The following is an 18,302-nucleotide window of genomic DNA, read 5'->3' as shown; positions in this document are numbered from 1 at the left end:
TTTAAATCCAGTTTCATCGCCGTTATTTTCCCTCTTGGCTTCATTAAACTTTCACTTCTTTTCTTTTTATGTGGTTAATTCTCTCTTTGGTTTATCAAACCTGCTTTTACCTTTCACATCAGACAGAATACACTTTTCTCACAGTCTCTGTCGTTGTGTTTCCCTCTCCATCTGCTGTGTGTTCACCTCTAACATAAGTATGTCCTGCACTCGTCTTCATATCATCTCATGAGTCTGGATTAATGTAGAAGGAAGTGATGTAGAAAACTTCCAGATGAACAAAAGATCCACAGATGTGTCGTGGCAGTGACTGTCTTTCTTTATTTATTTATTTATTTATTACTGATGAACGCCTCCTCTAAGCATTGCTTGTACAAAACGTGTGTGTGTTACATCAGGTGAGTGTGTTCACCACAGGATGTAGAATAACCTCTGATTACCACTGAAGAAGTGACAGTGCAGGAGATGGCGGTGGTTGTGACGGTCGCCCTGTGATTGGTCCCTGCACCAGTCATCTGTCTGCCATCGAACCTATGATTACAACCACACCACGGCCGCTTGGTCGCTGTCTGGCCTGTCATTAGCTGCCGGTGGTTAGCCGCAAGAAGAGCGAGAACAACAGGGAGAGAGGGAGAGACGCTGAGCAGGAGGGAGTGGTGGAGGTCTGAACATGAAGCTCCATCCTTTCCCCATCATTCACTCACCTCACTGCATTCACACATACAGGCACACGAGTCTGCAGGTTTTTATTAATCAGCTTACTCATTTAATCTGTGGAACTCTGTTCTGTTTGTTGTCTTTCTTTAATCGACCCTGATGACTGAACAGATGAGACTCTTCTCTGTGTCCATGTTCACATCAGACTTCACAGCACTAACTGTGGTGTCCGCAGTGGAGAAGGTGCGGCGACCAGTTAGAAACGATGGAGCGGGACGTTCTGTCAAAGTTCTCCTGTTGTGCTGGAGTCACTTATCTACAGGAAATACCACACACTCTCTGCAGCTTCTCAGACGCACCATAAACTCAGTGTCTGTGGGGTTTAGACTGCTGGACGAAACATTTGATAGACTGCGAGGTTGATCATGGCTGCACATGCTGACAGGTTCGGTGTTCTGCTCGGTGTCTGTTGAACAATCTGTGTCACTACTTTCTGACATTTTAGAAATGAAACAGCTCAGAAATAAGATGAACGGATGGCAGGAATGATGGTTAGCTGCAGCGGTGATTACTGTAACACACTAACGAGCTGCTGAGGCTGCACCAGCACACATTTGTTCCGTCACATTGGTTCTTTTACTTTTCTTATCTCCGATGATAACGTGACCTTTTGGAAGATGACTGCTCGGGTCATGTTTTTTATCACCACCTTTTTGAAGGCGTCTCCAAATCCGTCTCCTCTTTGAGCGCTGTGGTTTCTGGCCGTCTCCCGTCTCTCTGCTGACTTTCTCACTTCATTTTTCCACTATTTTCCCTCCTCCTCCTCTCAGACTTCCCATCCTTGGGAGGATGCAGTCAGCATATTCACAAGGCTTTTCCAGCCTTTTGGAGGAGAAGAGGAATCAGCCAAGAGATTAGGGGCTTATGGTGCAACATTATTCAATCGTTTTTTTCCTCCAGGACATTTTTAAGAGCAGAGAAGTTTTATGAGTGTTTCTAAGCCAAGAGAGACATTATCTGTTGCTGTGTTCCCTCTGCCTGCGTTGGTTCTCAAACAGTGGTCCAGGGACCTTCAGAGGTCCTTGGTGGGGCCTCACCATGTTCACATTAAAGCAGAAGAATAATTTGGCGTCGTTCTTATTTCATGTGCTCGACATTAACTCGGAGAGAGAAGCGTGATCTCTGCGGTGCGGAGGGAACGTGGAGCGTTTAAGCACTGCCTGCTGCGGTTAGTCCGGCCCAGAATAAACCAGCAGACACACAAACACACAGGAGGTCCGAGTGGTAGTTAGGTGGTTACTGCCGTCAGCCACAGTGAAAATCACGGCAGCAGTGTCTGTTTTCTCAGGCCAGTTTACGATACTGAATCCTGACCGACTGAATCCAGCTGCTGCTTTTTGCTTTGTCCTCAGTGAAGCTGTGAAACAGCTGTGTGTGAATAACTCACGCTGAAAAGCGTTTGGCAGGTGTTGGAATAGTTATTCTGTGCTCAGAAGTCTCTGAGTTTCCTGCTTTCAGGTGATGGTTGACCTGATAGAGCAGGTAGTGTGTGTAAAGGTGGAGGGTTTACTTAACAAACTGTCCGTCCACTGTTAAACTAATCCTCATTTAATCCACCGTTTAAAAAACAAAGGCTCGGTTCACCTCGGAGCATAATTCCTCTTTTACTGCCGCCGCTGCTGCTGAGCCCGGCAGATGGTTTTGGTTTGACTTGGCTCGGTTCGGAGATATCAGAGGGCTAAACATCCACAGGACAGTTTTCATTGGGACTATTTCATATGTAGAAAGTAGTTCCAATGAAAACTGTTCACAGCGAAGTCTGCAGATTATCCAGAGTCACGGTTTCTGAAAACAGCCCGTGGGCTCTGGACCCCGGAGGCAGAAATCACCGTCTCAGACTCAGTGCCTCTAACACATGAAGGATCTGCTGAAAAGCTGTTGAACATTATTCTGAACGCAGTGATGTGTTTAGAGTTTGTGCTGTCAGTCATCTGTCGCCTTGGAAACGTGCAGCTGTTTAAATGGATGTGTCTGATATGGGGAGCTCACGGAGCACGGTGGGGTGGGGTGGGAGGACCACGGAGGCATGGGCCGAGTCAAAGAGAGTCCTCTGGGGACGGGAGGAGGTTGAACGAGACGAAAGAAGTGAGGAGGATAGAGAAGGAAAGAAAGGACGTAAGACATCAGGGTACAGAGACAGAGACGTGAGGAGGTGTACAACAACAAAGTTAGAGGAGACTTGATCCTTCTTCTGAGAGAGGAAAGATAAGATAAGATAAGATAGACTTTATTCATCCCACAACGGGGAAATTCAATTGTTACAGCAGCATATAGAAAAAGGTAGAAAACGGCAGTAACAGAAAATATAAAAATAACAATATACAATCCAAAAACACAAAGGAGAAAAAACAAAGGCAAAAAGTACTCAGGTTATAAATATTATATACTATATACAAAAGGTGCTTGAGTCTTTGTAAAGAAAGTGACTGGTGATGTATGTAGCAGAGGGATGACAGAGGGATAGAAGAAATAATGAAGGGAAAGACAGAGGAGAAACATTTCCAGTTCTTCAGACAGTCAATCAGAACAGACATTTTCTACAGGATGGATCTGTGAAGGGCTGTATGAGGGGTTTTCCTCCTGCCTCTGTGTTCACTGGAGGGTCTGTATATATTCTATAATGTTAGAGCCACTGTAAGATGTTGTGTTTCCTGCAGGCTCAGCTGCCGTCCTCCAGAGACAGATGGGTGGAGGGCTGTGAGCGGAGTAAGCTGCAGAAACACAGAGTGAAAAAAGAAAAAAAAATTAGGTTAAGGTTCATTTATTCACACAGATCCTTCATTTAAAGGGACGTTACACGGAGAGAGGAGCCGTCCTACGGAGAGCTAATCAATAATTAATCACAGAAACAAAATGATGTAATACAGTGTGTGATTATGTAAAACACGGACAGACCGTATGAAGTCCGTCCCAGTGCCTGGCCCGTCTCATTGTTTCACTAATGTTGTTGCAGCACGAGTCACTTTTTATCTGATGCGTGAAAGAAAAAATATTTGGACACACGAATCCAGAGTGATTTAAAATCCATAAAGAAGGAAGCATCATAAACACCCCTCCCCTCGCAACAAAACAGGAGACACACTGATGGGGGGGTGAATTCTTCTGCATGGCTCTGTCCTGTCCTGTGTCTGTCCCCTCTGAGTTTACAGAGTCATCATGTCCAGGGGAATCGTGTGGATCAGTGTCTTACAGTTTGAACATAAACCAGGGACGTTCATGTGGACACGCAAAGAAATGAGCTGTGACTGCAGCGAGAGAAAGAGTCTTCACTCCTAAACCACGTGACCCGGGACACCAGAGTCCAGGACTTTATGGTGTGGGAACAGAGAAGTGGAGGGACGAGCTCGGCCTGTGTGTCATCACTAAATCACCCGTGTTTTTATACTGAAGACATGAAGACGTGAAGACGTGGAGCTAAAGTTAGTCTTAGGTTTACAGGGAGGGAGGGAGGGCGAGAGACATGGTGGACCTGATGAGCTCACAGGGAGGGGTTTGTCTCTGAGGGACGCTGGGAGGTTGAAGGACAAGTCTGGTCTCTCTTTATTAAATACTACAGTAATAAGAGCTGATCAAAGGGAAGCTACACACACACACACACACACACACTGTGTGTGACCAGGTTGTGTGTCCACACTGACTGTCCTGTCGTCGGGCAGATTACAGGCGAGTCTTTCTTTAAACAGTTCACATCACAGCGACCTCTGAGCTCTGCAGCAGGTTGTTCTCCATCATAAATTACCCACAATCCCCTCAGTGCTGACAGGTGATTGTGGGCTGGCGGTGTTGACTTTCCATGACGCAGGTCACACGTGTTTTAACGGACAGTTTTCCTAGAAATTGCACAAGAAGAGAAACTACATTTTTTTAAAAACCCGATCAGACCTGCGTCCAGTGTCCTCCTGTGTCCTCCTGTGTCCTCCTGTGTCCTGACGGGTTTACTGGGACTTTACTGACACTATTGATCAGTTTTCTACTGATCATATGACCTCATTCTGTCAGTGGACGTGTTAGAAGACAGAAGTCCACCTGTCGCCTTGGTGAGTGAGTGTCCCTCGTCTTTATTTGAATCCATTTATAAACATGTCTCAGATTTCCATTAATCTCAGCAGAGCTGCTTCGTTTCAGCCTCTCGACTCTGAGAGCCCTTGAGCCAGGCACTCAGCCCCGCCTGCTGCGGTGGACGTCCTCACCGCGCAGCAGAGGACTCTTTTAGCTGGACAGGGTTTAATGTGTGGATGTGAGTGTTTACAGGCTTTAAGCTGCTGTGAGTGTCAGAGCCACTGAGGCTGGTTTTATATTTCACGTCTTCACTGAAGCTTTAAACCTGAAACCACTGCAGAGTTTAAACTGCTGGACGAGACGGTTTGCTGTGCTGTGTCTGTGCAGTGACCTGAGCCTCAGTCCTCGGTCTGTGCTGCTGGACTCAGACTCAGAGGCTCGGTGTCAGGAGTCGCTCTCTGGTCGTCTCCTGGTTCGTTGTGTGGTTGTTGTGTGGTGGTTGTGTGGTGGTTGTTGTGTGGTGGTTGTGTGGTGGTTGTGTGGTGGTTGTGTGGTGGTTGTGTGGTGGTTGTCGATGAACTGATCTGACTCTGATCTCACTGGTTTCCTCCTCTGTCCTCTGTTTCCCCTCGTCCTTCTTTTTCTTTCTTTTCATTCTTTTTCTTCCTGTCTCCTCGTTGTCTTCCAATCTGTCTCTTTTTCTCTCCTCTGTCCTCCCCTCGCCCCTCCTTCCGTCCCTCCTTCCCTCCAGGTGGTGTTCACCTCTCGCCGGAGGACTTCACCAAGGCTCAGAAGTACTGTAAGTACGCGGGCAGCGCCCTGCAGTACGAGGACGTGAGCACGGCCGTCCAGAACCTCCAGAAAGCCCTGAAACTCCTGACCACCGGCAAAGAATGAAGCCTTTGTCCTCCGATCCCATCCCTCCATCCCTCCTTCCTCCATCCCCCTCTTTTCTCCCCAGCAGCGCCGCTCTATCTGTCACTGATCTGGCCCACGGCGAGCCGAGGACGCAACACACACACACACACACACAGTGAAGAGAGCTGTTCAGCTCGCCGTCAGAGGACATGATGGAAATCAGTCTGCAACAATGGCTGCCTGTGTCTGACACTGTGTCCCACTGACTGACTGACTGACAGTCCTTGTCTGTGACTGTCTGTGACTGTCTGTCTGTCTGTAGAGCCCATTATTGATCATTATTGATCAGTTACAGTTGATCAGATTTTCAGTATGGTCACACACTGATGACACTAAATGTTGGTAAATTTCCATTAAAACAAATTTCGGTTCCTTTTCTGTAAAAACAAAAAAAAACAAACCTGAACTCAAGGTTTTCAAGAAGGACAAAAAGAAGAAACAGGCTGAGTCAGCGAGCAGCTTTCAGACTCACCTGTGGAGCAGGTAGATCCTTCACACGCTCTGTGACCACGGGTTCCAGATCACGTTCATGTTCCAGATCACGTTCAGGTTCCAGATCACGTTCAGGTTCCAGATCACGTTCAGGTTCCAGATCACGTTCAGGTTCCAGATCACGTTCATGTTCCAGATCACGTTCAGGTTCCAGATCACGTTCATGTTCCAGATCACGTTCAGGTTCCAGATCACGTTCATGTTCCAGATCACGTTCAGTCTCAAACACAACAAACATCCACAACAAGGAAAATCTGAAAACCTGTTTCTGTCTTTTCTTCTCTGTAAAAAGTTCAGAATTTATTCGACATCCAGTTTAAAACTTGGACTCATTAGACTTTTGTTTTTTCGGAGACATGGAGGTTTTTGTCCTGAAGTCTTTTACTGCTAATGTGTTTGATTATTGCTGTTGGTTACTGCTCAGACGCCGGTGCTGGTTTTTCTCTGAGCTTCTTTTAGTGGGACTTTTCTGGTTTGTGCTGCAGGATCTCGTCACCTGTCGAAGTCAGAGGCGGTTTGAATAAAACATGTGAAACGATGGTGTGATGTTGACTCGCTGTGTTTTAAAAACTCCAAACTTCATTCATTTGAAGTTGGCTCCAGACGTGATGAAGTGTTTCCAGCTTTCCTCCATTTTCATCTGTCGGTTTAAATGTCAGAGGATTTATTTCTCATTTATTTGTTCTTTGCTTTTTGTGATTGAAGCGTCTCAGAGGACGGGAACCTGCTCACAGGCTGGGACACACTGTGCCACTGTAAAACACACACCTGACTCCGTCTCCAGTGTCCAAACGAACTTTGTCTCCGCTCCGTGTTTGACGTGACGTCCAACGTGATGCTGAGGTGTCGTTATTCACAGCTGCTGTTTGGTCCTCAGGATGTTGGTGATGAGACTGAATGTGGTGAACTTTCACACACTGAAGAAGAATCCATGTTGAATATTTTTATCTTTAACGTCCCTGATGGGAAAAGCCTCTGTTTTCTTTGGCTCACATCACATGACGACCAGAATCCCAGTAAAACCAGTGAGCAGGAGCGAGCTGTGAAAACAGATTTCCTTTAGTCTCCAGTGACTTTTCAGAATCTTTTTTATTTTTAATCCTCAGTTGAAAGTTTCATTATCACTGAGCTTAAAGAGGAGAAATCTAATGAACAGGACGTCTGTGTCTGTCCCTGTCCATCCGTCCTCCTCGGTCCAGATTTGTCCGATCAGACGTATGTTTTTCTCATGTGTCTCGTGTATATTTCGTGTCTCTCGGTCTGCGTCTTCTGTCCGTGTTTGCTTCTATTTTTAGAAGGAAAAAAAAACAGATTTTAGATTTTTATGTCACACCTGAGTGTTTTACCTGACAGCCGTGTTTTAGGTTTGGTGCTGGGACTCCAGTCTCTGCACGCTGTCCTCAGTCCCCTAATAAAACAGGCTGGATTTTGCGAGTTTGTGCCAGGGACATGAAGTCTTCGTTTTATGAATGTTACATAATCAGAGTCTTTTCTTCGTCCGTCTCTGTCCTCAGATTTTATTGTGTTTTTGTAGAGTGAGGTTTGTTTTTCGGCTCGTGTTTGGTTCACATGTAGAAACTACGGGAGCCTGAAGCAGACTCAGAGGTACAGGAAGTGATGCAGCGCAGGGCGACGTGATGTGTCCACCTCTGTGACTGTCTGAGCTCTGTTCACTGTGTTTTCTGCTTCTTCATCATCATCACACTTTATGTTTGGTGAAATCAAACTTTCCTTCCTCACACAGTGTGACCCAGGTAACGATGGACAGTTTGTCTGCAGGGATGCATTTCAATGCAAATCTCTGCTCCGCTCTGAGGCCGTTATCAGGCGGGAAGATCGACGCTTAAAAGCAAATGAGAGGCTCTTTGTTCCCGCTCTTTGTTCCCGCTCATTCTCCGTCGTCACCGTCCACGTTTATCACAGTAAATTCATCATAACTGAGGTGGATTCAGTTGGTTTGTGCGACTGACGACAGCTGGAGTTTCACGCTGAACCACTTCACTCTGCCTGCTCACAGGAAACAACAAACAGAAGAAAGAAGAACCGTTTCTCACTTTGCTTCTTCGTGTTTGTCAGGACTTGTCTGAGTGTGAGGCTGAAGTGAGACGTGTCCTCAGGCTGATGGACGGTATGAGGAGCGATTAATGCCACAGGAAAGAGGGAGCAGCCCTGGACAGATGCATCTGTTTCCCTGTGACTCACCTGTAGGCAGGTGTTTGTGTGACTCTCAGTCACAGACGACGCTCTGATAGAAATATTGTTCAGTGATGAAGCTGTTTTTTTTCCTGTTGTTTGTTTCCCTCTCTTCTTCTTTACTCTTAATACTGCTCTTTTATTTATTCAGGCACTTTTCATCAGAGCTCAGTGACAAACTGTCAGTAGGATCTTATCTTTTCTTAAAATGTTTTTTTTTTAAAAGTATTTTATGTTTTATATTTGTCTCATCAAACATATTTTTAACATCTGATTTATAGTTCACACGTTAATTTGCCTTAAAACTGATTTTTCATCCGCAGTAAATTCAGATTTAAAACTTTAATCCAGGTAAATTCATTTTATTCTGTCCGACTCATTTTATTTTGAAAGTTAGTCCCTAGAGCTGTCAGGCTAGATTTATTTTGATAACCCAGCCGGAAGTGTAGCATATCTTCTCATTTCTCCAGCTTGACGTCGCTGCGCCTCCTAACCCGTCTCCTCAGGTTTTCTCTGAGTGGAAGCATCTGGACCCCGCCGCCGCCGCCGGGAGATCCGGATCAGTGAAGCGAACCCACGGGGCGGGAGCCGCTCCCTCCCTCTCTCTCTCCTCCCTTTCTCTCCTCCCTCCCTCCATCTCTCTCCTCCCTCTGTCTCCCCCTCTCTCTCAGTCTCTCTCCAAACTTTGGAGACTTTTGCGCGTCAGCGCAGCTCTGCTCTTTGCAAAAGTGGATTTGGAGCGAAAGTCTCAGTTGGACGCGGACGAACTTGGCGGAGACACCGAGGAGAGAATGATCCTGAAGGGGGACCAGCTGCCGCTCCAGTGAAACCATGTGAGTCCTCAAATCTGAGAAGCAAATGTTTGAGCGGGAGCGTGTGTGTGTGTGTGTGTGTGTGTGTGTGTGTGTGTGTGTGTGTGTGTGTGTGTGTGTGATGGAGCTGACGGAGGCAACGTCTCGTTGGGTCTGGTTGTGTGGTGTTGTGTAGTGTTGTGTTGAAATGCCTTGAAGCGTCGCTGTGTTGCACACATCGAGTCTTTAAGTTGAGTTTTTTCCGTCTGAAACTTCAGTTTGATCCAAACTAACGCGCCTCAGTTTTCTGTTGTTTAACTCAACGGTCAGTTCATGTATGAGCCGGACACTTCGACCACAGTCACTGACTTCATCTAAATTCATCTTCAGCACCTCCGACAGATGTTCTGTGTCCGCGTGCTCTTTGACTCCAGGTCAGTGTGACGGAGACAGAAGTGAAAATCTTCAGTGTGTGTGATTCTCACCTGAGGTCTGACTCAGCAAAAAGAAAAGTTCACTTTTTAACTTTAAGATAAAAATAGAATCAAAAGGATAAAAATCCCATTTTATGTTTGTTTTGTTTATTTGTTAGTTTACAGGGACACTGGAAAAACTGTGTGTGTGTGTGTGTCTGTGTGTGTGTGTGTGTGTGTGTGTGTGTCTGTGTGATGTGATGTGATGTGATGTAAACTTTACTTTGTTCATCACTGATGTTTCAGACTAAACCTGAGGAATAAGACGGAGTCGTCGACGCAGCATCGACACACAGATCTGTGTTTGAATATTTTAGGGACGTAATGTTGATACCAGGTTAGCTGAAGAACGTTATAAGAACGTTTGTCTGATAAAATAAGGATAAAATAATCTGTTCTTCTGTGGAAAACTCTGTTAGACCGACATGTTTTTAAAGTTCCACTTCATCAAAGACACAGTTGTTTCAGGTGCCAGGTGTTACACAACCTGTGAACGTGATACGCCCACAAAACACGGTGTGTGTGGTGGATCAGAGACTGAGGTGGATCAGAGTCTGAGGTGGATCAGGGTCTGAGGTGGATCAGAGTCCGAGGTGGATCAGAGTCCGAGGTGGATCAGAGTCTGAGGTGGATCAGAGTCTGAGGTGGATCAGAGACTGAGGTGGATCAGAGACTGAGGTGGATCAGGGTCTGAGGTGGATCAGAGTCTGAGGTGGATCAGGGTCTGAGGTGGATCAGGGTCTGAGGTGGATCAGAGTCTGAGGTGGATCAGAGTCCGAGGTGGATTAGAGTCTGAGGTGGATCAGAGTCTGAGGTGGATCAGAGACTGAGGTGGATCAGAGACTGAGGTGGATCAGAGACTGAGGTGGATCAGGGTCTGAGGTGGATCAGAGTCTGAGGTGGATCAGGGTCTGAGGTGGATCAGGGTCTGAGGTGGATCAGAGTCTGAGGTGGATCAGAGTCCGAGGTGGATTAGAGTCTGAGGTGGATCAGAGTCTGAGGTGGATCAGAGTCTGAGGTGGATCAGGGTCTGAGGTGGATCAGAGTCTGAGGTGGATCAGGGTCTGAGGTGGATCAGGGTCTGAGGTGGATCAGAGTCTGAGGTGGATCAGAGTCTGAGGTGGATCAGGGTCTGAGGTGGTTTCATAAAGTGAAATGAGGATTTGATGAGTGCGCCTGCAGGTTCAGTCTGATCCTGATCAGTGGATCTGAATCCTAACAAACATTAAATCCTGAAAACCGTTTACACGCTACTGAAAACAGTTCTGCTAAAATGGGTTTGACAGGAAACGTGCTGCTTTGAGCCGGTAGAGACCAAAGACCGAGCTAAAAGAGGACAAACTGGACTCAAACACTCCAGACGAGCGTGGAAACAAACAGCTGTTTGCTAACATGTTTGCTAACGTGTTTGCTAACAGACACAGCAGCTGTAAAAGGTGATGATCAGATTTGTGAGTGTCGGGCGATCGTCCTCTGTCCTCCGTCATCAGTTCCTGCATCTTTAAAGTTTTCTCTCCTTCAAACCGGCGTCTGTTGTTATTTATCAGACTGGACCAGTTTCATGTAAACGCTCAGACTCACAGGACTCCTACAGTCTGACAGGAACTTGGCTGCGTTTTTTTCCCAGCAGGCCCCGAGTGAAGCTCAGACCTCCACCAACGCTCTTTAAAATCAGACTGTTCAGAAAAGTGCTCCGACTCATCAGATGTGGAGGCTTCACCAGCACAGACTGATTCATTTTTCTGTGATTTATCACTGAGCGAAGGTTTTATCTCAGGTTTTACAGATTTATATCTGAGCTTTACACCAGTATAAATATTAGAGTTTATACAAATGACCTTAAACATGTCTTTGGAATTTCACGTTGCTCATTGACATGTTTGTGATTTGTTAATTTGTCGGTTCATGAAATTCATGTTGTGGATGATGTTAAAAACATTTAATCAGGTTTGTTTCATCTCTAATTTTACCAATATTATATATATTACATTACTATTATTAACGTTTTGTGAAAAACTGAACTTGGCCTGCAGGAGTCTGAGATCAGAGGCATGAAAGTTTTTTTTCTTTAGACAGAAAAAGTTTGAGAGCTGCTGCTGTGAAGCTCAGTCGCTTTTTTTTTCTTTATTTAAAGGTGAATTTCTCGCTTGTTATAGTGTGAGAGCCTGAACAGGACTGTGAGATCCAGGGCTGTGAGATCCAGGGCTGTGAGATCCAGGACTGTGAGATCCAGGGCTGTGAGATCCAGGGCTGTGAGATCCAGGACTGTGAGATCCAGGGCTGTGAGATCCAGGGCTGTGAGATCCAGGGCTGTGAGATCCAGGGCTGTGAGATCCAGGGCTGTGAGATCCAGGACTTCTGGGCCACAAAATGTCTGACTCGAGGCGGAGGGCTTGCAGGCTGCCGTCCAGCCCCACAGACACATGAATCACTCTCTTTATGTGGTGGCGTCCGCAGCCTTGTTCGCTGACCTCGCTCCGCTTGTCATTCACTCCCATTTCCATACTGGAGATGGAGGCGGGAGGAGGGGAAACAAGGAAACAAGGAAACAAGACGCATGACTTGACAAAGAGGCGAGTTTTCTTTAATGTCAGGAGCTGCATGAATTTGCAGAGCTGGACGCCACGAAGCTGGACGATGAAATCAAGCCAGTTCTGTTCCGCCACTTTGAAATATTTATGATGGACACGCTGTGTGTCCACGTTCACCTCACGACCAGGGAAAGTTAATAAAAACAATGACTTCAAATCAAAAGTTCAGTAAGTCTCACTCCTCCGTCCTCTGTCTTCGTGTGGGAGAGCAACGAACAGAATATTTAAACGCCTCCGTTACCTGCTGCCCGTCTGTTTTTATGGCTCTGACATTACACAGCTGTCACTTCTGTGTTTTACAGTCTGCCGACAGCAGCAACAGCTAAATGCTGAAGTCATCTCAGTCAAAGTGTCGACGGCCAAATAAAATACCAGATCCCGCGTTTAGCTTTGGTCCATCGAGGCTCTGAAAGTTGGTGGTTTGGGTGGAAATGGGTCAAAGCAGAGGAGGTCGTACAGAGATGAGGTCATTTCCCTCCTTCTCAGTTTGTCTGGATGATGTGATAACGTCTAAGTGGAGCCGAGACTGAGCTTAAAGCAGCATACGTGCCCTTTGACCCCTGCTAGCAAAGACGCTAAAGACGCATCAGGTATCTCACGGACGTGTGTTCAGGTGCTTGCTGCCATTTTGTGACCAGCGGTTCATCATTCTCTCAAAACGAGCGTCAGGCTGTGGGCTTAACGCTGTTCGACACATCGCCATGGTTACGGATCAGATGGTTGGGAAGGCTGAAGAATGTGATCTCTGACTGAGTGTCGGACATGTTGGACGTCCCCGCGTCTCCGGCCTCCCTCAGAATGCACGCAGATATGTGCTGCTTTGATCAGATCAGCTCTGACCTTCAGGTGTGACCTGGACTCAGAGGCCGACCCGGGTCGCGGCGGTCCGACTGGTCTGACCGGAGCTTGTCGAGGCGTTCGAGTCGTGTAAGCAGTGAGGAAAACAGTACGCTGATGTAATCGTGCATCGTAATCAGCCTCCTGTTTCCTTGAAATCTTTTCTGCTTCTTGGGAACGTGGTGGGAGGGGCTTCTGCTGTTGGTCTGAGTTTGATCAGTGTTTGATTTCACACGTGTTAAACTGTATATTTAGTAAATAAACACTGCGACGCTGCGTAGCTGGGAAATGTGCTGAGTCAGACCCCTCCCCTGTGGTCTGACTCCCACGTCCAGGTAATTTAACACCTGTACAGAAGAAGCTGATGTGTCCAACCTGAGCACAGAGGCCACGCGGCTGAAGCTCGGTGACGTTCACCACGGGTTTATCTTCACATTCACTGAGGATCAGAGCGTCAGGTGGAAGACAACGGAAACTAACCAGGTGAAGACACGGCGACTTTGTACTGGGACGTGACGTCGACGTCTCTCATTCATCAGCTCAGGAAACAGCAGGAAGAACAGAGCTGACAGCAGATCTGAGATCAGATCTGAGATTAAGAGCCAACATTAAACGTGTCCTTCGTCCCGAACCGTCCTGATTCGTCCCGCTGTGGACTGACCTGGTCTGTCCCACTGTTTGTTTGTTTGTTTTGGCTGGTTAACAGTGGAAATCTGTGTCTCTCTGTGACAGTGGTCAGAGTGCAGGACTGTAACACCTGAGACCAGGTTCACACCCACACCCCCGTCTGTGGTTCAGACGGGGGTGTGGGTATGAACAGAACCAGTGTGATGATCCTGGAGTCGCTGCAGGTGGATGATGAAGTCGGTTCAGAGTCTTCCTCAGATCTAAACACATTCATGCTTTCACAGACGAGCATCATCTCATTATCAGGCCGTGTCATGTGTCCGTGTAACAGCATCATTGCTGCCTGATGGAGCATTTTGATTGGCTCTCCTGGGATGTGATCCTGTGGCTGAAAACACACACACACACACACACACACACACACATCATTTGATGCCCGGTCACTGATTGGCTGCTTGATTTGATGCTTTGTTGATTTTCATGCTGAGATCAGTTCAGGAAGTGCACGGACTCACGTCCTCCTCTGTTTCCTCAGGGAGTCCAGTACCAGTGGCAGAGGAGGAGGAAGGTGGAGGCTCCGTCACGTTGTCCCAGTCGTGCTGCTGTGGATGACTCTGCACAAACACGGTAGGAACACGCCTCTCCCATGTTTTATCGTGTTTTCCACCTGGGCTGAACGGGAAGGATTTTGTCCTTGATTGACCAGGAGAAATGAGACAGAACTGCTCTCACAGCTGTCCACCAGAGACAGAGAGGAGTCTTTCCGTCAGGACACAGGTGGAGACTTTGGCTCCGCCTTCTCTGAAACTGAAAATCTACGTTGCATTGACATGAGCTTCCTCAGATTTAGAAGTCTAAAACTCGTAAAACTTCTGTGAGGACAAACGTTCGTAGCGTTCAAACGGACGGACGGAGACGTCAGAGGAGCGTGGGGATGAAACTGACCTCAGGTCAGCTGATTCTCACAGGGGAGTGTTCCCTGTCACTGTGTTAACGTTTCCTCGGAAACAAACAGCTGTGAGAGCAAACGTCTTCTTCTTCTTCTGACTCAGTGAGGGAGTAAAATCCTCTGCAGCTTCGTGTGTGAACGATCGACGAATGATTAAACGTAACGATTCTCTGTGTGCGAAGCGACCGTGAGGGTTTACAGGTGCAGAGGGTGGAGCTGCTCAGGTCAGACGTCTGACATGTGACGATCAGTCTCTGTCACGACCATGTGAACACGCTGCACAGCTGCTGCTGTTTGACCTTCGTGCTTTTTCCTTCATCCCCATTTTGTTTGTTTGTCTGTTTGTTTGTTTGTTTGTTTTTCCCATGTTTTCCATGTGTTCCTGCTGCTCAGTGAAAATGCTGCGTTGGAGGAAGTGCGGGGATATTTTTTGTTTCCTTTGGCAACATGAAAACGATCCGATGAAAAATCCATTAAAAAGAAAAATGAAACAGGAAGTTCCTCAGAGATGCAGCGTTTTCATCTGACAGCACTGATTTATATGATTTCCATCTTTCATCTGTGTTCTTCCCGTGTTTCCACCTTCCATTCACTTGTTTCCTCTTCGCCTCATCCCACTTTATTCTTCCTCATATTTTCCGTGTGTCGGCGCTCGCCTCCTTTTCTTCGTGCTTCCATTAACAAACCGCTCGTCATGTGGCAGAAAAAGTCCCAGCTCTCAGAAACCTGCAGTCACATGTCACGTGAGGGCTTTTATTTTGGAGCCTCACGCTTTCAGTCGTTCATTCCAAACATTCATCCTTTCACGCAGCCGTTGTGGTCGCACATGTTTGTCGTGTTGTGTGGAACTGGGCGGTTTGAGTTTCGGTTTCTTACCACGCTTCACTGCACAGCTGCTTCATTCATTCACTTGTTGGTTTGTTCGTTTCATCAGTTCATCAGGTAAATGTTCATTCATTCATCCTTTCATTTATTGGATCATAATATTGTTGATCAGTTGCTCGTTCCTGAAGTTTGTGAATCAGTTGTTTGTTTAGTCGAGCTTTGATTTGTTTGATCAGTTGTTCGCGTGTGTGTGTGTGTGTGTGTGTGTGTGTGTGTGTGTGTGTGTGTGTGTGTGTGTGTGTGTGTGTGTGTGTGTGTGTGTGTGTGTGTGTGTGTGTGTGTGACTCTTCTGTTTTTCTTTCTGCACAGACCCAGTGACACACTGACACCAGCACCGCCCTGCAGCACACACACACACACACACACACACACACACGCACACACACACACACACACACACACACACACACACACACACTGTTTCATTAAGTGTTTCATTAAAAATGTATTTTTAAGCCAAGTGACTCTCGCTCTGTCTCTGCCAAAAGTTTGTGGACACCTGAGCAGTCCAGTCTTCTGGCTTCAGTCTTTCTACCAGATGTTGAAGCTGCTGCAGGTCAGACACCAGAGCAGCGAGGTCCAGCACTGATACTGGTGATACTGGTCGGAGTTCCAGTCCATCCCAGAGATGAAAACCAAACGTTCTTTCCACAGTAAACTGGGAAAACCATTTGTTAGAGCATCATGTTGAATCAGGAGAGGACACACACACACACACTGTTGGAGCGGGTGTCCACACACTTTTGGCTACATGCTGTTGTAGCTATGTTCAGAGATGGAGGTGGAGAAAGTTGTGATGGAAGGAGACAGAAGGCGGAGAGAAGTTGGCTGCTGCTTTTTCCACATTTACGCCAAAAAAACTCAAACAGAAAGAGAGAGAGACACAGATGGTACAGTGTGTGTGTGTGTGTGTGCGCGTGTGTCTGTGTGTGAGAGTGTGTGTGTGTGTGTGTTTTTAATGTACTTTCCATACCCTTCTAGCAGCCTCAGGCCAAACCGAGCGGTTCACACACAGTCGTAAAGTTCCCAGCAGCACCACACCACAACACACACACACACACACACACAGGTTTGTGAGCATGAGCATGACCATATATATATATACGTGTGTGTGTGTGTGTGTGTGTGTGTGTGTGTGTGTGTGTGTGTGTGTGTGTTGCTGACCAGTAGATAAACTGAAGGTTTGAACAGAACAAGAGCAGGAAACTGTAACTGAGATCCATCAGAGAGAGAGAGAGAGAGAGAGAGAGAAGGAGAGAGAGAAGGAGAGAGAGAGGGAGAGAGAGAGAGAAGGAGAGAGAAAGGGAGAGAGAGAGGGAGAGAGAGGGAGAGAGTCAGCAGTCCGTCCCTGCTGCTCCAGTACAGGACACAGGACACGACCTTCATCATGTCCTCTGACACGGTTGTGAGAAGGTTCTGTTGTTCTGTTAGTTCAGTGCCGTTTCACTGTTTGATTGTTGCACAGTAATGAAACTCCTGTGGTGAATCTTTGATGGGTTGGAATGAGTTTCCTGGTTTCGAGCTCTGTCTGAAGGAAACATGATCACAAACTCATAAACTGTTAAAGTGCAGAGACTGACGGGATCCTGGACTCAGGGGGATTATGGGGATGAGACGGAGAGACACAGAGGTCTGAGTTTGAATGTTCGAGAGGTTGAAGCTGATTGGGGGGGACGCACGGCGTGAGACAGCTGCTAATTAACTTTTTCATGATGGAGTGATTTTTAATTCGTTGTGCAACAACACAAACTTTCCCGTCCTCCTCCCTGAAGTCATTCCTCCTGAGAGACGCAGGGACGGACAGTGTGAGAGACCTGCTGATGAGACAGGGGACGGTCTGTCCATACATATTTCAGATTTCATAACATGACGTGGGCGTGTGCTGGTGTTGAGGACAGTCCAGGTTATATGAGGCAGACTGCTGTCCGCCCCTCATCTCTCATTTCTCTTTTCTCTTTCTGTGTCTTTTCCTTACTGCTGTTCTCTCCCTTCATCTTCTTCTCCTCTTTCTTCTCTCCTTTTTGCCTCCATCATTCCCTTTTCTTCTTTCCTACGTTCTGTCCCCGTTTCATTTCTGAGTCGACGTCCACACTCACACAGTGCTTCTTAGTCCTGCTGCTGACTCACCTCCTTTCTCCTCTCTGCCCTCCTCCTCCTCCTCCTCACCTCCTCCCCCCTGGATGCCTCTCTCAATTATCTTCTAGTGAAAGACAAGAGGATGATTAGAGGGAGGAGTACAAACACCTGGGACAGTGAGTCAGCGTTCACCTGGGGACGGGGGGGGGTTCAGCTCCTCCCTGTGGGTCCCTCAGTGTGTGCAGTGTGTTCAGCTGGTGGACAGCTAAGGAAGGGACCGGGACAGAAAGCAGTGGACAGATAGCAACAAAGGGCTTAAGGAGAGTGAGGAATGAGTGAGGGAGGAGAGAGGAATGCAAGTCAAAGAATGAGAGAGAAACACGAGAAAGGCTGGAGAGGTGGAAACAGAGAAGGGCAGGTTGATGGACGCCAGCTAATCTGCAGGATTAGAGTCTGAGGGGCAGACGGGGTATTTTTAGGATCTTTGTGTTGCTGAAGAGAATTAGCTGAGGTATCAGTGAAATGTCAGTGAGCAGCCGCTCGGCATCAGATACGATGAAGAGAAGTGTTTCTGTCGTCCGTCCTCATTCCAGGGTCACTCCAACAGTTACAGCTTCTGTAAGAGCGTTTTGACCTTTGCACTCTTACCCACTGTGATAAGAGACGTCACAGGCCGCACAGAGGCCAGAGCAAAGCCTCAACATCAGGGTTTAAAACCGAGACCTGCAGGAATGTTTCCGAGATGCAAAGCAGC

At 47.1% G+C, this 18,302-nt stretch overlaps 2 protein-coding genes across 10 annotated transcripts in view; both read left to right on the top strand.

Moving 5' to 3' along the window:
- vta1 (vesicle (multivesicular body) trafficking 1) overlaps positions 1-6,665 on the top strand; it is a 37,810-nt gene extending 31,145 nt beyond the window's left edge. For 3 of the 4 annotated variants that reach the window (XM_041064781.1, XM_041064780.1, XM_041064778.1), the window contains 2 exons: positions 5,468-6,165; positions 6,346-6,665. In XM_041064781.1, coding sequence (XP_040920715.1) covers positions 5,468-5,613 — 146 coding nt within the window. In that variant the 3' untranslated portion in view covers positions 5,614-6,165; positions 6,346-6,665. The other variant, XM_041064779.1, reaches the window with a different exon arrangement.
- Positions 6,666-9,011: 2,346 nt separating this feature from the next.
- The window catches only part of adgrg6 (adhesion G protein-coupled receptor G6), a 61,344-nt gene continuing 52,053 nt past the window's right edge, over positions 9,012-18,302 (top strand). For all 6 annotated transcript variants that reach the window (XM_041064104.1, XM_041064105.1, XM_041064103.1 and 3 more), the window contains exons 1-2: positions 9,012-9,152; positions 14,174-14,265. In XM_041064104.1, the coding sequence (XP_040920038.1) occupies positions 9,151-9,152; positions 14,174-14,265 (94 nt within the window). In that variant the 5' untranslated portion in view covers positions 9,012-9,150. The remainder of the gene's footprint in view (positions 9,153-14,173; positions 14,266-18,302) is intronic.

This window comes from Toxotes jaculatrix, chromosome 19, assembly GCF_017976425.1.
Source record: "Toxotes jaculatrix isolate fToxJac2 chromosome 19, fToxJac2.pri, whole genome shotgun sequence".
Taxonomy (NCBI): domain Eukaryota; kingdom Metazoa; phylum Chordata; class Actinopteri; family Toxotidae; genus Toxotes; species Toxotes jaculatrix.
This window is presented reverse-complemented; position numbering and strand designations above follow the sequence as displayed.